Source organism: Mustela erminea, chromosome 4 (assembly GCF_009829155.1).
Source record: "Mustela erminea isolate mMusErm1 chromosome 4, mMusErm1.Pri, whole genome shotgun sequence".
NCBI lineage: Eukaryota > Metazoa > Chordata > Mammalia > Carnivora > Mustelidae > Mustela > Mustela erminea.
The window spans coordinates 144,684,911-144,707,505 of NC_045617.1; the positions used below are offsets into that span (position 1 = coordinate 144,684,911).

At 44.8% G+C, this 22,595-nt stretch overlaps 1 protein-coding gene across 1 annotated transcript in view; it reads left to right on the forward strand.

The window, feature by feature from the left end:
* The first annotated feature begins 1,216 nt into the window (after positions 1-1,216).
* Positions 1,217-22,595, forward strand: part of LOC116589225 — a 169,517-nt gene continuing 148,138 nt past the window's right edge. Inside the window, 1 exon segment of the mRNA XM_032341224.1 lies at positions 1,217-3,664. Coding sequence (XP_032197115.1) covers positions 3,466-3,664 — 199 coding nt within the window. The 5' untranslated portion in view covers positions 1,217-3,465.

Here is a 22,595-nt window from a genome sequence, read left to right on the forward strand (position 1 = left end):
TTTTACTCTTCCAGGTTGGCATTTTGCATGGGTGAAAAGGAGGCAAAAAGCACCCCTTTCTGGTTTTGTTTCTCTTTCACACCCTTTTGTGATCATCTTTGCTTGTCTGTCTTGTGACCCATCCCCCCCCCCCCCCCCCCACTACAGGAAGAGTTTTTTTGGTTTGTCCTAAGTTACTTCCATATTAAGGATTCTGAAGTGGTTTCTTGGACGAAGAATTGGCGTTTAGATAGTGATCTCCTAAAACCATTGTAGAGAAGGTGGTTATAGAAAGAAGAACTATAATCAGTCTTAAAAAAAGGCACTGTAATGTACCATGTTTGCAAAATCAACGTGGTTCCTGCAAACAGAGCCTGGGGCAAGCCATTTTGATTTGTCACAGTGGTAGCCCTTGGGCAAATGCTAATGGCACATGAAGGAAGAGTGACCTTAGTGTTTCATTGGGTTCCTTTGATCACTCTTACCTGGTTTTAATATTACACCAACATTTTATCAGAAACCAAAATACTTCTTAGTGTTCTAACCCTGGCAATTGTTTTTCCTCCCTCTCTGAAGTTTGGAAGATTGGCCATTGTGTCAATATCTCATGCAAACAACTCTCTTAAAAACTGTAGCCATGAGGACTTCTGAGTGTTTGCTTCGCATTTGTCCCAGGATGCTGAGAGTGCAAAGGTGATATCTTAGTACCCCCAGACCCTACCCAGTGCCTGGTATACGGTGGGGGCTTCCTGTTGGGTTGGGTTTCTGAGGACCCTGCAGGAATCACAGAAAATCTAAGTGATCCCAGAAGACAGAGAATAAAATGAACCTTGTTCCTCTTGTCCTTCTGTTTACATCTTCAAAATTGAGGACTTTTCCCCTCCCTGACCTATAAGCGTAATCCTATAAACGCAGAGTTAAAGATGATACTTTAATAACCACACTTCATAATAAAGTGTTGATGATAAAAACAAACTTAAATCTCACTTTTCAGCAATAGGCTAGCGAAGGACAATTACATCTTTAGACAAGTACTTTTTTTTTTTTTAATATTTTATTTATTTGACCGAGAGAAATCACAACTAGGCTGAGAGACAGGCAGAGAGAGAAGGAAGCAGGCTCCCCGCTAAGTGGAGAGCCCAAGGCGGGGCTTGATCCCAGGACCCTGGGATCATGACCTGAGCTGAAGGCAGAGGCTTTAACCCACTGAGCCACCCAGGCACCCCCAATTACATCTTTAGAAATCAAGGAGGCAAAAGAGTGGGTAGGGGCCTGGACAGGAACGTGAGTTACTTAAGGTGGAAGAGTCTGCCCACATCTATTCTGGCTGTCCTTTTTGGGGACGACTGGGCTGTTGGAGACCCATGGATTTGTGGCCATCTCTACTTAGTAAAGACCTGTTGAGGTCTTTACTAGAAGTCCTGTGGCCATATTTTTGCCACGACTTTGCCACCTTCTTGCTTGACTTGATACTCTTAGGCTTGCCAAGGATTTACCGTCCCGCCACCTAAGCATCCTGCCTTCTGATCATTCCACTTGCTGCTTCCGTACTGGTATTTATGTCGGAGGCACAGGTCTGTGCAGCTCTTTTTCTGCCCTGGGTTCCTTTGGTGCTTTGAGGCAGAGCCGGTGTTTGTCAGTTGGTGGTTTAGACAAGTTACAGGTAAAACACGATGAAAGTCTCTGTCTAGATTCTTATCTCTTGCCCCGGCAGAAGCAGACAGGGAGGGAGGAATGAAGTAAAATGTCGGGCAGCCTTTGTTTAAACAAAGGAGGTGCTGGTGTCTAGAACAATTCCAGCCCCTAAAACAGAATAGGGCCTGGAGGTGGAAGAAAGATCTCATAAAGCTTTACACCCAAAGCCTAATGTTGAAGTTAGGGCTTGTAAAGTCGGTTTCTCAAAGACCCACGGGAGTCATCCTGGAATGTGAAGGTGTTCGTTTCATGCAGGGAATGAAGTCTTCCGTGCCGGGTGGTCCCAGGATGGGTTAGTAAGGTTACAATGGAGGGGAAACCTCTCGTTTTAAGTGTTTTCCATTTGTTTTGTGTGTATGGGTGGTTTTATAATATCCAGATAAGGAGTGGGAGGGCTGTGAGGAGAGGGTCTGTTGTTCTGCTGGCCGTGCTGCTTTGATGTGGACTAGATAAGGGTTGAGGAGTGGTGTGAGTGGCTGGTAGCTAAGGTCGAGAGGGGAGGAGCCAAGGGGAGCCTGTGCGTTCCCAGCCCTCCCAGCCTGCAGTGACCCAGAGTTGCCTGAAATCTGGAAAAACTGGAAGAGGAAATGGCTTGAAAACTCATGGAACCTGCTCTTCAGATGATGCTGCGGTACCCACAGCAGGTCTGTGCCCCTCCCTGCCCACTTCATCCCAAGCCCAGAGTCTTCCAAGGAAAACGATCGGGATTAGACGGATCATTCATTATATATTTGTAGCCCTACAGATTTCTCCTTAGGATGACCTTTTTAGCCCAGTTAGAGCTCTGCTAAGTGGAGTAACTGATTCCTCGGGAAAGGAAGAAGATGAGGTCACTTACCTTAATTTCTTTAAAACCTTTAATCATGGTAAATACAGATGGGGTTTCTTTGGAGCTTGTAGTAATGTCTTCCTTTTGTGGCAGTTGGTTGACTCTTAGCAGGTTGAGTCATCAGAGGACTTGAAGATCTAGAATAACATACCATCTGTAAAGAATTGATGACAGTAGCCGGTCTTGACAGGCCAAAAATTGTATTTACAGAATCATCCAACAGATCTTTTAGTGACTGCACCACACCTGAAATAAATGTGTGCCCACCCAGGGAGCATTTTGAAGGCAGGACTGACGTCCTGTGTTCAGGGGGCCCTCAGCCTCCTGTAGCCAAGATCCCCATTACCCAGAGACAGAAGCTAGAGACGCACCAGGCAATGTAAGCTCTTGGCACACACAGTAGGCATCTAGTAAGCACTTGATCAGCAGCCGATAGCCATTGGGAACCCTGGTGATGGGTGAATTCTTAGGTGGAGGGTGGGTGCACCAGCCCAAGGGACACGGCCCGGGCTCACATGCTACAATCCTGATAGGATACTTGTTGGCATTTACTACCCTTTTGCCGATTCCCCTTGCGGAGAGGGGTGCCTTTGCCATAGAATTTGAATCCTGATCTACACTGGCCTTCCCCTATGATGCTGCTTGTTAGGCTTTCCTTGTGGGAGGAGAGCTGTCCTTCCCGCCTTGTCACCCGTTTTTGGCAAAAGACCACCAGGTAAGCCAGGCCTCCGGCCCCGAAGATCTCCTACAGCTCAGCCAGTACCAGGACCCCGATTCCATGCAAGCGATCCCCACCCAAAGAGCTTGAAAACGAGATTCTTTTCCTTTGAAATTTAAAAGGAGAATAAAAATGTGCTTGCTTTTCAACATAGATTGATTAGCTGGCATGGAGGAAGGCCGGCCTTTGAAATCTATAGGCATCACGTTGCAGGCCTGACCCCGCCGACCCCGGTAGATTAGTAATGGTCTACGCAGCCTGCTCTGTCAGCACGTCTGGCTGGGCAGGCACAGATGGTGCCAGTTGGAGAAAATCACCGTGGAACGCTGCACGGCCGCCTCGCCTTGGCCGCGCTGCCTCGGGAGGAGGAGCCGAGACGGGGTTGTTTACAGACGTGTTCCTGCCTGGCGCTGGAGAGCAGACCCGTGAGATGCCGGCCCAGGGTTAGGACCCATTTGCTGATTCTGACTTAAGTAATGCTTTCTTGTCCTAGCTCAGGCCTTCTGCACCGTTGAGCAGCTGGGATTTTTACGGGGTCTGTGGCCTTGGGGTTGTTCTGGAAGGGAATTTGAAACTAGAACTGATCTCATTCCAGGGAGTCAAGCATAATGCAATACTTGTTTTCCTAGAGTCAATCAGCCTAAGGAAAATGCGAGTGGGCTGGAGGGGCGGGTGGGGTAGGGAGGTGCAGGAGTCTTTAGAGTTTGAGTAATCAGCCCAGGGGAAAGAAGAATTTTACGATAGGAATAAGCTTCTGCCACCTCTGTCCTTCCGTCTGCCACCGGGTTCTAGGGTGTCAGGTGGCACCCCGAGTTTATGATCAACACTTCTCATGTGGGGTCATTCCCCTCCCCCCTTGTGTGGGGTCAGGAGAGCAGTGATAACGCTCCCCAAAGATAGGAAAGAAAAAGACCTCATTCAGATGTAGCCACCGACTGGGGAACAGTCTTCTAACAAAGCTGATTAGAGCTAAAACTGTAAGCCTGCTCTTTGGAGTTAGGCGTTCTGTTCTTGGAAAATTCTACTTGGAGTTGCATTGAAAGTCCAGGTTAAGGAAATGTCTCCTCCTAACACCCTCTGCCTGAGCTCTATTTCAGCAGGCGGAGGCCAGGCTTGAAAAACAGCAATGTTGAGCAGCTGGGCAGATGCCTCCTTGCAGGAACCCTCCATCAGCCTCGGCCAGGGACTTGCACTATTTGGAACTTTGTTTTGTATTCTTCTCACCCAAACTTTCTTCTCTAAGTCTCCATCCAGGTTAGTCTGGCTTTGTGACTTGTTACTCTTTAACTGACTCACCGGGTTTCTTCTGGGTTTTATGAAATATGTTGTTTCATTCTTGAATTTTCCTTGGAGAGGCCCCTGCTGTGAGATGGGAACTATTCTCTTAAGCTCTGACTTGAGAAGAGTTTACGGTGGCTTCGGAAAGGCAATTCGTTTTTTCCTCCCAACGATATAAGGAGGTGGGTCCTTTCTGATGCACGCAAATGGTTTTGAAGTTGGGATATGGGTTCACGGTCTGGAGGGAGATCTGAAAAAACGAACAAGGCCTTTTGCTACATGCTACGCACAGTGGGTGTGCAGTCCAGTGCAGACCGCTTGCTTGAGCCCAGAAGGGGGAGAGACTCAGAAAGCGCACTTAAATGCGATGGAGGTTTATCTGTTGTTGGTCAGTGGAGCCCGGTGTAGGCAGGATGGCTTCATCGACTGCATGGGATGAGGGAAGTCGAGGCTGCCTCCCAAGTGGGAGGTGGGAGAAACCAGCCGATGATGAAGTGTGCTGGCCAGAGGAAGTAGAGTTTTAGGCAAGTTTAAGCAGTTTGTAGTTGAAATGTCCATCAGGATCCGGATTGGAGCCCAGAGGTCCGGTCAAGAGAGAAACTTGGGAGCTGTTAGCACAGTCACGGAAGAGACAGGAGACGAATAGAACACGAAAAGCCAGCCCCGGTTTCCTTCCCGCTCTCGTGTTCCAACAATGGCAGGTACTGGCCTAGAGTAGGCGACCAACACAAACGACGGAGTGATTGTCAGGGTCGTGCCTGTGGTGTATTGGGTGGGAAGATGCGTAATCGTCTTGGGAAATGGAGAAACAAATTCTTAAGCGATCCCAAAGTAGGACTTGGGAGTGCTGTGGTCCCGTTCTCAGATGCTGTCCCGTTTGAAGCAGCTGTCCGCACGCAGCGGAGGACAGAGAGCGGGGAGTCTGCGGTGTGCGGGGCAGGCATGCGCTCGTTTCTGTAGGAGCGGGGCGTGCACGGGGACCGGAGGGCCACGGGAGCCAAGAATAAAACCTGGTCAGGAGACCACATCAACCCTGCTTGGCAGACGGGCCTAGTGGCTTCGGTAATTACACTGGTGCCTGATGTGTATGCCTTTTCCACTGAGTTTAAAAAAGGCTTTCCTCTAACTACTGGGTCTCCCAGAAGCTGAGCCACTTCTGCCCTTGGTGGTTTTTTTTTTTTTTTTCCCCCTCCCTGTGGGATCTTTGCTGTGTCTGCTGACTCCACGACCAAACTCGGGCCTGTCCTCTTCACACAGCTCCTGCCCACATCCTCCTCCTGCCAGAGCTCCTAGGAGCTTTGTGAGGACATGCCCTTCTGGAAGAGTCCAGCAGAAACCACATGACTGCATGGCTAGACGGGCACACGTGGACTTGACCAAAGCCTTTTCTTTTTGTGTTTCTCTCTCTTTCCCTCCGGCTCCCTTTTTCTCTCTCAGTACTTTTGGCATAAATAATATGTAATTAAAATGATTAGAAATTTCATGGCAAGGCGTATTACTGGTGGTAAGGACTGATTAACACCGGAACTTCCTTTGGATTAATACTTTCATTTTGACTACAGCTCCCTTTCACACCCACGTTCACCACCGATTCTATTTTAAGTCTTCTAACTCTGGGAAGGGCAGAGGAAGCAGAGACGGAACACTTGAGAGAAAAGAATCCAGAATAATAATTCTGTAACTTTTCCTTTGTATGCCTCCACCATCTATAAAGTCCCAGAGTCAATAGCCAAGAGACTCATTTAAATTCATCGCTGGGATGTTGCTTCTGTTGCTTTCTGGGAGAAGAGAGCCATAAGCACTAGTTAATAATGTGTTTCATGTTATTCTTCAGAAGGAGACAGTGCATTGAGACTAGGATGTCCTAAGTATTTGCAGCTGGAATACTGTTGGCACTTGTTGAATTTTCAGTTGTTTGAAAATTCCATTCTGTTGTACACAAATTTGCTTTTTTTTTTTTTTTTTTTTTTGGGTCACTGTCAGTATGGTTCTTCTCCTTTTTCTTTTTTTTTAAAATAATATTCATCCACCTTTATATAAATATTAGGGGCACCCGGGTGGCTCAGTTGGTTGAGTGTTTGACTCCTAGTGTCAGCTCAGGTCACGATCCTCAGGGTCTTGAGATCGAGCCCTGTATCAGTGTGGAGCCTGCTTTGAGATTTCCTCTTATCTTGTGCCCCTCCTTCCATTCCCGCTCTTGCTCTCTCTCTAAAGTAAAATTATAAATAATAAATAAAAATGTTAAGCAATGATAGACGTTAAGTCCAACGCGCCCCCCCACCCCGGCCCCACTCATTTACTGGACACTGTGTTGCCTTTTGGAACTCAAAGATGTGCATGAAGTGGTCTTGGCCTTCAAGGAGTTTGGGGTCCAGTGGTGGCAGATGCAGAAAGAGATGCTTTCGGTTCAGTGTGGTAAGGGCTGTGGTAGTATAATCCATTCCAGGGGGCACTTCTGGGGAAACCTTCTTATTGAATTTAACTCTACCTTGTTCTTTAAGATCCAGTCTAGCAAGAGGGGCGTGTTTTCCAGTCAGAGGGCAGGTCCGGGACAGACAGGTGACTGCGGTCCTCAAGTTTTGGTAAGCTCTAAGGTGGGGGGGGGGTGGTGGGAGGGAAGGCTGGAGAGCAGAGCCAAGGTCAGTTCTTGAACTAGTGTTCATATTTATAGTTGAGGAGTGTATGATAGCAGATGACTGCTCCAGTGGTGGAGAGGATGGGGGAGATTGAGAAACGGGACAACTGCAGTAGGGAATCCAGCGGGATCCAGATGGAGAGGCTGAAGTACGACAGGGACACTGCGTGTGGCCAGGAAGAGAAAGATGGTAGAAGCACCTGGAGATGAAATGAGTGGGAGTCTTTGGCGGTTATGGTGTGGTGTTTGTAGGGAGTGGTCGCCGGGGAGTTGGGGAGGGGGAGCTTGCATCTTTTTAGCTAAAGTGAGTGGTTAGAGAGCACTGTTGGGCTTGTTGAACCAACGAGGAAGAAGAATTACATGGGGAAACCAATTGTGAGTTTGTATCATTCGTCTGTGTCTTGAACATTTAACTTTTAAACCACATGCTGGGTGCCATTTTATACTTCTCCTTTATAAAAAAGTGGAAGTACACATGCAAGTCTGGCAGTGGTGACTTTGAAAATTTGGGCCCGTAGGAATGACTGCCTATATGGGGCCTCTATGTCTAGAGACACGGACTTAGGAGGATTAGAGCTGCCCTGTTCTCCTACTTTTCCAGTGCCCAGAGGAGTAAGTGTCTTGGTCCCTAAGGGATTTCTGGATGGTGGACAACAGCATCTGCCACACTGTGTGATCTCAGTGCTTGTCCCTGCTGCCTCTGTGGCCTTCCGGACTCCCCTCCTTTGATTAGTGTGCTGGGGGCCCTGTTGTTTGGGTATCGCTTTGACCTTATATACAGGTACTTGTGTTTGGCTGGTGGGAACCTATGCTCCCTGGGGAGTAGGGACTGCTTACCATTTGCTTGCTTTTCGATTGTGTCTTTTGAAAGAGGTTCTTGGAAAAGAGAGCCTATAAAGTGCTCTTCCTTGGGAAAGGAGGTAGTCAAAGATTTAGAAGTACAAATGAAATGTCGTAGAGGTAGTTCTCGGTGACTGTGGTCTGAACGTTCTGGGACTCTTCAGATAGATTCACCTAGAATATTTTGCCATGATGGGATTTATAAAAAAGATTTTATACATACTCTAGTTTTTAGTACTGTGTCTCTTGTATGAGACCATGTAAACCTACCGTACCTTTCAAGGCTGTGCTAGTTTGTCATGGCAGTATAATTTTACATTGGACAAGCTTCAATTGAAATAAATATTTATCCGAAGGCAGAAATTATGCTATTAATAATTCAGAAGAGTTTTCAATTAAGCATTAACAACATCATTGCCTTTGGCGGCAATCTGCTTGAGCTCATAATATCGAATTATTTTTCTCAATGAAGCCAAAATTAAACCTCAGATAACCAGAACGCACAAATCGCAACTCTTTAATCAACATGGGCTCTCTTTGAGCATGTCTTAGGAGAAATATAGGATAGTACAATAGATCAAGGATTTCTTTCTTTCTCCCCCTCCCCCCCTTTCTAAGTGTCCGTTCCCAGGCATATCCTGTGGTCTATTTACATGTGGCTCCGTATTCTAGGGCAACATCATCACAGTTCACTACATTTAAAATTCTGATTCAAAAGCATGATCTTGAACTACTTGAAAATTCCTTACCATCAAAGAAAATTATGTTTATGACTTAGAAACGTGGGCTAATTATAATTAATACATTTCCTGAAGATCTCAGTGGTAAGTCCAGAAAGGCGTTCTTCTGCTGGATGGGAGATTGACTGGGGTGGTCCTCACCGTGCCTGTTCACCCCCGATCCCCCCACCCCCCTCAGAAAGCACCTTCGTCTTCAATGCATCAGATGTTCTGTTGATGAAAACCTCTCCTTCCACCTAACATGTTGAGTGTGTGCACTTTGGTTCAGAACATTTTTTAAAATTTGTGATTGTCGACTGGAGAATGAGCGTCTTTCCTTTCCTGAAGCCATAGTTGATGCTTCCGCATTGCGAGTGGACAGAAAGAGGTTCCTCAGGCTCCTGGAGGTGTTGAGGGCACTTGTATTTCTTGGCATGCTTCTTTGGGGTGTGTGTACACATTAAAAAAAAAACAATAAAAGTGATGTTACATTCAGATGTTATCTACACGGAGTTTTTCGTGCTTTCTATTTTTTGGGTTAGGATCTATTTGTATCCCGCATCCTTCCAAGCAGACTAGTGTCACTCTCCATACTAACCGTATACCCCTAATTTTTTTTTTTTAATAAAAAGGCACTTTCCCACCTCAGACGCTAATTATTAAAATTGCCTGATTTGCCAGAAAAACATGAGTCAGTAGTGGTATTTGAGCAACAAATCAATGAGCAAATATTGATGCAACACACATGTCACATGAACATGACACCATCTGGGCTTCTGCACATGATTTATACTGGAAGACAGAGAGCATCTCTGCCTTTAAGTGGCTCAAAATTAATTAATAGGAGACTGGAGAGAAACAGCAGAAAAATGAACCAAAGCTCTTAAATTCATTTTCGCAGTTGCTTGTGTAGCAGCATCATTCATTCATGCTGTGTTTGCTGATCCCTCTTGATACTCATCAGGAGAGGTACTGAGGGCTGGAGATAAACGGGCAGTGTGGCAATGCGTGTGTGTCCTGATCCTTCAGGGGATTACAGATGGGGTTTTCTATGTCTGACCACATAGTAACATGGAAAGATCATGTTCGGTGATCAAGAAGTGAGGGTGGTCATTACATAAACTACTTACAACACAGTTGTCAGGAAGGTTTAATCTCTGCTACAGAGACAGTCCTCTTCATCTCTAGTAACTGGTGGGTTTGCCTGTGGGTCTCTAGATCGTAGGAGTGTGTGTGTGTGTGTGTGTGTGTGTGTGCCGTGTGGGGGTGTGTGTGTGTGTGTCAGTAAGGAAGACTGTGGGGACCAGAGAATCATGTTGAGTTTGGGTGTTCTGTATATTTCCAATGCCATTTTCAGCTGTGCTTCCCCCACACCTTTCGTTTTTTTTTTTTTTTTTAAGTAGGCTCTATGCCCAGTATGGAGTCCAGTGCGGGGCTTGAACTCACGACCCTGAGATCAAGACCTGAGCTGAGATCAAGACTCAGACGCTGAACCGACTGAGCCACCCGGGTGCCCTCGGATGCTGTCATGTTTTTAGAGCGTAACTCTTGATGTTGGAGTCTGTAGTTCTGGTTTTAAGTCTGGCTTTGCAATTTACCAGCTGTGTGAAATTAGGCACGTGACATAAACTTGTTGAGTGTCCATTTAGGAGTCTATAGAGGAGAGAGAAGCTCTGAACTATCTACTTCATGTGCTCTCCGAGGGTTCGAAAGAGACAACGTGTAACATATGAAAGGAGTTTGAAGATTATGTTCTACATGTAGTGGTTGTTAGTATTGGACAGTGGTGCAGGTTCTGTCCCCCTCAAACGTACTTTCCCAGCATGGTTTTTGGTTTTGGAGGATAACTGTGCACTGCATCCAAGGGATATATGTTAGAGTTTGTGGGCTTAGTGGTGTGATGGGAACATAAGGACCCTGTCTCATGCCTTTGAGGCTGATAAAGGGAAATTAATGGGTCAAGTGATAATCCAGGCCTCTACGTTTTCTTTGTAGTCCGGCTCGGACTTTGACCATTTGAAGGAATTACGTGAAAGCAGGCCATATATATGTTTTCCCTTTTGTTTCGTTGAGTAACTTTGTAAGCCATCAAGAAGGAATGTCCTGTAGTGTTCATCTGTGCAAACATGGCTTGAGTGTAAGCCCGAGGAAGACTGGCGTTTTCCTATATTCTATTCACTGCCATAACCACAGGGACTGGGGCAGGGCCTGTTCAGCAACAGATGCCCAATGGATTTTCCTTAAACTGTTGTCTTTGTTGAGAACCGAGGCATGTGGTCACAGTGGGACTGTCATTTCAGAGTCCGTGACCTTAAGGATCTCATCATCTAATGAAGGGAAAGAAAAAAAACCCAAAATGCAGTTTTTCACAAGTGCTCCAGTAGAGGAGCTGTGGGGAAGGGTGGCAGTCGGGAAGACTGCCTGGAGGTGGTGGCGATAATCATTTTCCATATAATGTGTTCTTCATAAATGGCAGGCGGGTAGGTGTGCTCAGTTCCAAGTACAGGCAGTAAGAGGGTTAGTTTATTGTCTTTAGAGAATTTAGAAACAATAATAAAACTGACTAAAAGTTGGTTGGTTGGTTGATTACTACCCGGGGAGTCATTCTAAAGTATGACTGAGAAAACTACTCCTTACTCCCAGGGGCTACTTGAATCCTGCTCACCACCCATCCCACACACCCCTTCCTCTGCTTCAGTGTTCGCTGGTGGAGTTTGTCCCTTTGAGATGCTCAAGCTTTAGAAACAATTGTTTCCTGGAGAGAAGAGCCTTCTGGCCTGGTAATGATGATTTTACACAAGTGTTCTATAAAAAACAAAAACAAAAAAAATGGAAAAAGCCTAAACTCTGAATACACATGTAATTCAAGACAACCCTGGTAAAAAAGAAAATGTTTGCTATAATGCTCAGAAGTCTGGAGAGGCTTTACTTAATCTTTAAAAGCAGTGTGGTCCTTGAGAAAACCAAATCTACTCAGTCTTAAAAATTGGACTAACCTCACGGACCATCACATCTCTGTTATTTAAAAAAAAAACAAAAAACAAAACCTTTTCTTTGTCAAAACATTTTTATAAAAATTGATTTTTTGAATTCCATCCTCTTTTGAAGGCTCAAAATGGATCTACCAGTTGGTTACCCTTATGTGTGAGGCTTTTTGTTTGTTTGTTAGACATAAGAAAGAAGTTAGCCCTCCTCTTGGGCTAGCCGGAGTCCACAGCTCAGTCATGATCATTCACCCTTGAATTTTTATCTTAATGTTTTGCCATAATTCGGGTGTTGTTATGCTTTTGGCTGGTTAAGGATCTCGTTCCTCACTGTGTTTTGGGTTGTATGGAATGAGGCAGGACATTAGTCTGAATATCTATAGCAATGCCAATTTTAGAAAGCTCTGATGACACAGAAGAGCTTGAAGCAGACACTTCTCGAATCTAATGCCGGGTGCCTTGCCATACCTCGGGGGAGCTTGTTTACTCAGTGAGGGCTACACCATTGATTTTTGTGGAGTAAATCGTAACATTAACATTCCGTGGTTCTGAGTACAGAACTAATAGGAGAGCATCTGTGAGGTCAGAGATCCAAGGTAGATTTCAGAATGTACTATCCAGAGAAAGGGTGAAGTGGAAAACGTTTACAGAAGCCAGTGGGTAAAGCAAAGACTTTAAGAGAAGGTAACAAGAAAGAAATTGCATCATTGTGTGACTTTCTAGTTACTGGGACATGCCAAGACGGATTTAATCTATTGTTAACCTAATTTACTCTTCACCAAAATGTAGCTGACTTGAACATGCGTACACCTTTGGAACTTCCTTAGATTTTTCTCATTAGGGTTTCAAGTATTTAACTCAGTTAATTAGAAAGTGCAGGAAAATTATTTGAATGTTACAATCTCATTCAGTGCTTTTGTTTCGGGTGAGGCCCTCTGAGGGCGGGGAATTTGACACAGGAAGTAGAACAGAGATGTTTTCCTCCTGCTTTAGCTGTTAAGTGGAGCGTCTGTAGGACCCCTAAGTGGCACTGGAAGGAAGGGGACTGTTGAATAGTTTGGGAACTTGGCAGCATATACTAGGGAAAGTGGTTTTGAATGTGAGAATTTAGCTATATTAAGATGAAATGAAATCTTAAGGTTTATTATGTGCCAAATACTGCACTAGGCATTTTGAGGTGTAAAGTAAGTGAAATTGAATCCTATCTCTAAGTGACAACTTAGGAGGATGGGCGTCTGGAAGAGTCTGGAACCTATCACCAGCCTCAAAAGAACCCCGTGGTTGTGTTAAATTAGCTACAGTTAATCTGACCCAACCGTTCATTCTGTTATCCGTTAGCCTTTGTTTTGGTGGAAATTGGGGAAGAACATTTACTTCTTCGGAGCGTGATAAGGAAGGAGTGGTCAGACAAGTAGGAGGCCATCAGGAGAAAACCTCGTCCAGAAAGCTGAGGAGGAGATAATCTCCAGAAGGAAAGGGTGGGTCGTATCTCTCCCCGGGGAGATGTTGAGAGAATCCCAGGGAGATATGTTCCCAGAACCACAGCAGTGCCCTGGAGGTAATTGGGGACCCTCAGGAGAGCAGGTTGGTGGGAGCGGTGTGGGGAAAGCCAGCTTACAGAAGCTGGAGGAAGATTCTTTTGAAAGACTAAGGGGTGTGTGTGTGTGTGAGAGAGAGAGAACAGGGGTAACCTATGAATCCAGCATCATCCATACCATCCGTGTGTGATCGTGGTCTTGGACAAGTTACTTGCTCACTCCGTGCCTCAGTTTCCGTCTCTAAAGCAAGGCTGACACTCGCAGCTACTGCTAGACTCAGAGGAGGGTCAGCTCACGTTGATCACGAGTCTCCCGCCCGCTGCGCATTAAATCACAACTCCCGGGACGCCTGGGTGGCTCAGTTGGTTGAGCAGCTGCCTTTGGCTCAGGTCATGATCCCAGCATCCTGGGATCGAGTCCCACATCGGGCTCCTTGCTCGGCAGGGAGCCTGCTTCTCCCTCTGCCTCTGCCTGCCATTCTGTCTGCCTGTGCTCGCTCTCTCCAACCCCCTCTGATAAATAAATAAAATCTTTAAAATCAATCAATCAATCACAACGCCCCGCCCCCACCCTCTCTCTCCCTCCCGCCAACTCCTGGCAACCGCCATTCCGCTTCTGCTCCGAAGAGGTTGACTACTTGAGATAACGCCTCTGAGTGGACTCCTACGGTGTTGGGCTTTTTGTGCGGGACCTATTTCCCTTCTCATAATGTCCTTAAGGTTTCTGTGTACAGCGGCTTGAATATTAACCAGTCTTCCAAAGGAAGGACACCTCCTCTTGAGGGCCCAACACTATTTCACTGCAGGGATAGTACCAGATTGTCTTTCTCCATTTGTCCGTTGGTGGAAAATTGTAAATTAATACTGGTGCAAACATGCCTGTAGAGATAACTTTCTCTTCTTTAAACAAGCGGGGTTGGTTTTACTTGCTCTGAGTGAGTCATGGCTGGTGCAAGGCCGGGCATACGCATAGGGCCGCACGGGAGCTGGAGTAGCTGTCAGAAGTGTCTAGAAGCCCACTAATGGAAGGAAGCGGAGCTCAAAGACAAAGGCATTTTTCCTTTAGAACTTAGGAAGTGCTATTCCCAAGAGTGTTAATGCTTGTTGTATTTTTCAGACGAGAAGGGAAGGGTCCGTCTTCAATTCCTTTTTCAACTCGAGTGGCTAGAAAATCTCAAGTGGGTCTCCCATTGTGCTGGGCTGTAAAAGCATTTTTCTTTACTGTACAATTTGTTTTTTTTTCTCGTGCTGTGAGGGTCAATGATAATACAGTGCCTTCTAGACAGGTGAAGACGCAAATCCTGCAGCAAGTTCATGGCCAACCTTGTGCTGCTTGGCTGGCCAGGAGCACGGTCCCCAGGTCCCACTGTGCCTAGTCACTTACAGGTGGTCCCCAGGCTCTCCTGTTGCAATCTCACTCCTTTTCCCCCTAAGAAATGACCTCAGAACACCCATTTGTAAAAATATTGTTGTCTTACACTTGAAAGGTAATAACCTCTTAGACCTTGACCTGATCAAGGGTAGAATCCCAGTTGTTGAGGTTCTAGGAGATTTCAGGCTGGACAGCACTCCCCAGAAGTGTCATAATCCTGGAGTAAGGTCAAAATTTATTCTTCGGCTTCGTCAAGGTTTTCTGAGTAAATTATCTCCAATTTTTCTTCAGCGGCTTGAAGTTGACTAAGCTAATGAATATGGAGCTGTGAACAGAGTACATTGGTACTATCATTTTGGGGTAAAAAGGAAGAATGAAGGGAAAAAGTAGAAAGAACTTAAAAATTCACTGTTTATGGCCTACATAGCCCTGACGGATGGGTTCTTCACCTAGTCAGATGCTAACATCGTGACTTGCCCATCTCCCACATGTAAATTTGTGGGCGCCGCCGCCATGTTCCCCTGCTTCTACCCCAGCCTCTCAGGGTCCCAGGCAGCACGGCAGATCCCTGTCCCTGGTTGTCTTCTGCTCCATGTCACCCTCTCACTCCTTGGAAGTCTTCCATCACCAGTTCCTGCTTCCTTTGCAGCTTTAGAGCCATACAGAAGTATAGTCTATACTGAATCACAGAAGGCATTGAGCATTTCTGTGCCAACTGTGTGAGAGCCGAGACTCAGGAGAGCCTCCGTCCCATTCCCTGGGGAGATCCAAGGGCTCTGTGCTGGGAGGAAATTGCTTCCTGTGAGAACTGAGTGTTTCCCTTAGGAGAGCTTGTCTGACCCCAGAACACAAATGTGTGAACTTCAGGACATGACTTAGGCTCTCGTTTCAAACCGGGCACTTGAGTCCGCTGAGCTATGGCCCAGGCTCTTGTAATTTTACCATCAAAATGTGAAATGCTACTTGGACACGCAGTGGGAGGTAGGTCGGCTCTGCTTGACCCTGTGATCAGCCTCATCTTCCAGTTCGGATTGGATGTCATCCCACTCACAGAGCGAATGCTGTCCTGTTTTGGTAGACTTTGAAATGTTGGTCTGCAACCTAAACAGAGAAGTGACTTTGCCAGAATAACAACTGTGAGAAACAACTGGTTCTGGGGGATAAAGCCTTGACTCAAAATCAATAGATGAGGCCTTTTTTTTTTTTTTTTTTTTTTTTGGGCTTAAAAGTCTCTGTGCGCTCTGCGTAAACAGAACAACACTTTTCCTCAGTGCGGACAGAGTTGGTGGATGGAGCTTCAGAAAGTTTGTCCCTGCTTTAGTTGGGTAGAGGGTTTAAATTCTTATTCGTGGAACTTTATGAAAGGATCGGAGAAAAGAGTGAGAAACGGGAGCAGATAGGAAGAAGAGGAGGTATCGGTGGTTCTGGGCAAAGGGTTGGCAGTTACCCAGGACACGGGGAGAGATGGGCAGAATTCCAAGCAAGACAAGCAAACAAGACTTTGCTCTCTCTTTCTCTACCAAATAAATGCTGGTTTTACTTGATGGATGGGGCAGATTATGAGGAACATAATTTGAGAATCCTGTCTGTTGGAGGTAGGCGGGTCTCACCATTTTTCATTCAATACAGACTAAAATTCTCTGTGGTCTAGTAGGCTCTCCTGGACTTCCTTCTTACTTCCTCAGACCTCCTACTGCCTTTGGTGGCCCAGTCCACACGTGCTATAAGCCTCTCTCCTTCAGTAGACCTTTTGCTCCATTCCCTACTCCGATTGTGGTTTACCTCTTTAACTGTTTCTGCCCTTTGGGTCTTGATCTCTATAAAACCTGTATGAAGTAAATCGGTGCTAGAGAGTTAATAGGTATTTTATCCAGGGGATTTGATACCCAGGACACTAAGCCTCCGGTGGGGATTTGGGTCTCTTGATATGCAGCCTAGAAGAAAGTTCTAGAGCCATAGGGCTTCGTGATGCTCCTGTAATCTTGTATGTATTGGCTGATGGAGCTGCCATATGTAAATACACTCAGCGTGGTAAGAATGTTTTGGAAATGCATAGTTTTCTGTTACCAGCGTCAGAGATTTTCAGCTGGAAAGGACCACCACTGGTCTCTTTCTAAAGATCACAAATTGATGGATACATGTAGGATTTGTTGCTATCTCAGGATAAGAGAAGGGGGTGGGAAGGGGAAGCCAGCCCCTGAAGTTACGCTTCTCACGCTTCTCACCAGCGAGCCAATGATGGGCTCGGATGAATGAGACTGGCCATGTGTTTGCATTCTCAGGTTAATTGTTTGTTTAGCTGGTGCTCATTTGGGGCTCAATACCAAAGCCGTTTTACCTAAAGTGCCTGACTTGAGTCGTGGTTGTGACTATTTATTGAAACATTCTAGGAATCAATCTAGCTTTGATAAGAGGAAAGGATAAATAAAAGGGTTATGAGCATAATTCAAAAATGACACTTCTTGGTACCCCCCTACCCCTCCCAAAGAGAAATCAAGACTTAGTTTTTTCTTCTATCAAGACCTCACCCCGGCTAGCTGGCCAGGTTCTTTTCATGTGGCATCAGGCCTGGAGTTCGTGTGAGTCCGCAAATGGACAACAGCAAATGTCCAGCCGTCTTATTGGTGTCAAGCCTAGCAAATTGGCAAATTATATGAATACACCAAATGCGTAAACAAGTTTGCATGAGCCAAGTTTTCCAAATGGGGACGGCAGCTGCTGGTTCTGTTCTTAAGAATAGAAATGCCCCTCCTGATCTTCTAATCTGTTATTGCCCTAGGTTGGGAAATGTCAGCTGTAAGATTTATAGATTTAGGGCTCTGGGATAACAAGTTCCCTCTTTGAACTTTTCAGCTCCAAGAGCTGCTTGTTATCCAAGCAGAGGTAGAGAGCCACATTTATGCTTCCTTGTCTAATTCGTGAGCCATTCACAGCATTAGTGGTGGGCTTAAATTTTTTTATTTTTTTATTTTTTTGGTAATTGGTGCAAAAGTTCATCAGTAAACCATGATAACTTTCAGCAAAGTTTGCCTTCAGCTGCTAAATGCTAGTCATCCTGATAACTGGAGTGCAAACCTCTTAGTTTCACACTTGTTTTGCTGTCTGAACTTAATTGAGCCTAAGCCTATCCTCAGGGTACTGGAAAACTCGACTACTTCCCTCCTCTGTCCCTCCTTAACACCGATCTTTGAGTCTCTCTTTCCTTCTTAACCCTCTTCCTCCCCAAAACGTTGACGTGAGAAAGATAAGGTCTTATTCCTTGGAAGATTTTTGGTGCCTCACTGAAATTGAGTATCTATGGTTCGTTACTGAGTGCTGAGCTTGGGAGGGGGGCATTTCCTGGCAAGTCAGTAAAACCCGCCTTCTATCTGGCTATCCATAAGCTAGTGGCAAGCAGAGGGGACTCCTGACCTAGCTGGTCTTCCGCTTCGATCAACACAAATTGGTAAACCACTCGGTCTATGGACGTTTTCTGTGCTGCTCTAGTGTCCGGAGAATATTTCCGTGGATATTTTATTCACATAGAGAAACAAAACCTAGATCTCCAACCACCATTATAAAACCCACAGAGTGCTGGGCTGTCGTTTCGGCTGTAGACTCCGAGCGTGCCTCTGGTTGTGTTCTGGGCGGTGGGTGAGGGTGCGTCTGACAGGGGTGCGTTGTAAGGGCAAGACCCCTTGGAGGATCTAATTTGGTGACATTTTGCTGAGCGCGCTCCTTGCCCCACATGTTTCTTCATATATTTTACAATTTTAAATTTAGGGGTCTGTTAGCTGACTTGAGTCGGGCCTAACAATTTTGGGACTCTGTAAAACCTACGTCATCACTCGGTATAAGTCTGATTAAGACATTAGCCCTTCCTGGTTAAACTGGTACTATTTTGTGGACCGTGTAGAATATGTGTATATTTCACAAATGAGCCGACTTAACGGCATTACATGAGTTGTCCTTATTTTGGCTCGTGCCCTGCCCCAGCTTTAAGTTTTCATATCGAAATCTAGCCTTTAACTACTACTTTAAAATCTCTGCCTTTTAATTTTGGATACCAAATATGGCAGAGTTATTCAGGTGGCCAAGTCGACTTTTTCTGACCTTGAATGTGGTTTACTGGTATTACATTAAAAAAAAAAAAAAAGTCAGTATTTGCTGTTTTAGGATAGCATAAGCCTGTGAGATTTTCCAAAGATCATTTTTAAAGTCTGACATGCAGCTGCCTGACATCTACATTTTTAGCCAAAAAGGCGTCTTCCTTGCCTTGGGATGTAAGTGACCCTGGAATGCAAGGCAGGGATGCTGAGCCCTGGGTTAATCTTTGGACACTTCATATCTGACAGACACCAGCATCTGGGGTTTATAGAGCATTGTTCTTTAGGTCTAGAAATAACATTCCCCTAAACCTGATGATAGTCAGGGGAATGTTTACTAAGATTGGTTTTCTTCCATTTGCATGGTTTTAAAGCTGGAGGTAAAACACAACACAACTGTGATTAAAAAAAAAAAAAAAAGGTGTCATTCAAAAAATAATTCATGCCAGGAGTAAGGTTGAAATAATCCCGGGCACTCCTGTTTTGGGGTGGAAGTGTCCTCAAAAGATGTATTCTTTGGTTAAGGGACATACCGTGTCCCTGTTCTGTAGTATGGATGCCAGATATATACGTTTACGTTGGCTTATTGGAGAGAGTGTATTTTTCTATGCATATACAGTCAGGCGAAGGCATTATTATTAGTGTTTTCCAGCAGTGGACCAAAAAGTCAAAGGAGATACTTTCGTTTTAATATAATGTTAATGGAGTGTGGATAAGAGAGTCCTTTGTTGAAAGTTGAGCTGACCACAATTCATTTAAATTCAGTCAAAGAGCTTTTGGCCCTACCGTGTAGGGCATATAATCTTGTTAGAAAGCTCTTTAAAATCAATAAAAAATAAAACAACCTTAAAAGTGTGGTAGCACTGAGTTCATCCTGTAAGAAATAAAATCTATTTTCAATTCTAGGACTCAATTTTTTTAAGGGTACCACGGGGTATTTATTTAAAAGAAAAAATGCTTTTATCCTGTATATTTACTGCTGTTAAAAATTATATATATGTATATACATATATATATATGCACATATATATGTCATTCTTTGTCCTAAGAAACATTCCCGCCCTCATCCATTTCAGAGCTAATCCTTGAGGCGGCCATTTTGCTGAAAAGCAGTTAAAGAAAAGCTGTCTGTCAGCCTGGTCTGGCTCTTGCCGAGAGCGAGTGGCTAAGTGCATTTCTGAACACCCAATGTGAGCCCTAGTTCCCGATTTTTGAATGAAATAAAATTAAGGTCAGAGAGTCAAATATAAAAAAAATCTTGCGGACAGAGCCCTCATTAGCATCCAGTCATCCATCTGAAATCTGGGAGCTGGGAGACCATTGTACTGTTATCACGCTGATACCGAGCTGATAGGGAGTCTGATGGAACCGGCTGGCTGGCCCTTGCAAAGGGCAGCTGATAGTAATGGTGCAAACTCAACAGAAAAGTTGAGTTAAAACTGCAGGAGGTGTTTTCTATCATTTGGCCTTGTTCTGTTGGCTGCTGGCTTTTGCTTGGCAAGAGGGAGGCATTGTTTTGATCCCCCAGCTAGAGAGATTTTAATGTCCTTAAAAGTATTGACGGTGCACTTCTGTTCCTGCCTCTCCCCAACAAGACAAATAAACAGAAGCCATGCGCTGGTGTATTGAGTAGGAAAACCCACCCAAACTTAAAAAATTCACATAAACCTGAAAAGAAGGTGCTTTTTCTTTTCTTTTCCTTCCTTCCTTTTTTTTTTTTTTTGAGTCAAAATAGAAGAAGCCTCTGATTACTGAGTACATGTGTTCTTTTGCCTCAAGGCGTAGTGAGGAAATGGGCACAGAATTTTGGAAAATGGGTTAACTTCAAATATTTTTTCTTAGAATTGATAGTATATTTGGATTCTTAACCACTTCTATGGAAAATTAAGAGTTTTTTTTTTTAAATAAAATTAGGTAGCATCTTACAAACTTAGGGTTGGTCATGTTTCTGCCCTGACAAATTTATGAGAGGAAAGTCATGCTAACAACAGGGCCAATTCCACTAATTAAAGTCATGCCCAAGTGCGTTAACATGATATAGATGTTTGCTTTTAATAGAGCTTAGAAAGGGTACTGAGTCCTGAAATGTTCTGTTTGGAAAGCTTTGCTCTATAAAATTTGCCTTTAACACGGCTGATGACTCTTAATTAGAATGATATACTTGCTGGTGTGATGTCTTACTTGAGAAGAAACAACACCCGTTTGCCTAAGTATTCTTATTTTTAATGCATTAAGATACCTTTCTTGGGGCATGGCTGTTTCTGAGTCACGGGTCTCCTCCGCTGTGTTTTAGGTGTGAATCACGGTGCTACAGTGAAAGGCAGATTTATTGCTTTGAGGGGTATTCGTGTGTATGATTAAGGGGTGGAGGTGGAGGACTCCAAGATTTATCTCCTTCCTGTTCCAGTGGGGATAGTGGAGCAGAGTGAGTAATGGCGTAGTTCGTAACGCCACAGACCCTTCATCTACAGACCTCTAGCCAAAACAGGAAGATAAAACTCAAAGGTTTCAAATGGGAGTATACAGTATTTGAAACACCGTGGACACACTCATTCAGCGCCAGCAGTAGAGTCCTCCAAATGCTCCCATCTTACTCTTTCCAGATTTCCATTAAAAAGGGGGAGTGTATCCACGCTGGTTAAATTATGTAGGTATGCTTAAATTTTGTATCTCTTCGTCCCGTGCTTTTATTTCTGGACATTCTTAGGTTGTTGGGACATCAGAGGAATGCAGTGGCCTCATTACAGAACACAGATTATTTTTGTGAGTTCTTAGGAGGGAACGTTAGAAGTGTAATGATAAATTTAGCGGCGTTATCTTTTCTGGAGCTTACCAAAAATTAGCCTGTTTCTTTGAGTCTTTCGTTTTTATTTATATGTTCTTCATTCCAGTTTTGAAGTGATGAAATGGGGGATTGGGAGGGGATAGAGTTTTTCCCAACTCGTGTGTGTGTGTGTGTGTGTGTGTGTGTGTGTGTGTGTGTGTTTAGAGCAAAAGGGTTTAGCTGGCCTTGGAGAGGGCTTTATCCCATGGGATTTTTTCTTTTTTTCTTTTTTTTTAAAGATTTTATTTATTTATTTGACAGAGAGAGATCACAAGTAGGCAGAGAGGCAGGCAGAGAGAGAGGAGGAAGCAGGCTCCCTGCTGAGCAGAGAGCCCGATGCGGGACTCGATCCCAGGACCCTGGGATCATGACCTGAGCCAAAGGCAGCGGCTTAACCCACTGAGCCACCCAGGCGCCCCTTTTCTTTCTTTCTTTTTTTTTTTTTAACAATGAACTACAGAAGTAAAATGGGATATAATGGGGCATCCCATAATGTTCAAATGGATTGTTTCATCACTAGTGACTCTAGATCCAGGCTTCTGTGCTTAGTTTGTTTTCATGTCCTTTACAAATCGCAGACAGCGCATTTAGAACAACCATCACCCTCAGATTAAGGTATATCCTCGCTTTGGAGTTGCTTATTTCTGAGAGTTTTCAGGTATTATATAATGCGATGAGCTCTTTCGACTTGTTGGGGGCATTCAATTCATGAAAAGTGACTGTCACAAGTGATATTTTTATGTTAAAAATACTCCTTTTACCCTTGACTTTGGAATGTCTTCGTGGTTGGCAGTAGACTTATTTTAAAGACGAAGGTAACGTGGGAACGTTTCCAAGCTCTCTGCTTTCTCCTCTCTGCCTGAGGTGACTAAAACGTCCCATAAATAACTGGTACCCTTTTGAACTGACCTTCAGGTTCATGGGATATAAATATCGATGCCCTTGACATTCCTCGGTCTATGCACAGTTTAGGAGGCAGAATATCTCCCAATAACTGAAAGCAGGTGAACAAGTGGGTAGATAGTTGTGGGCTCTCCCTGATCCCCATAATTCAGGGGGACCCTTGTCAGAACCCACTTTCTGGGCTTTGTGCAGGAAGA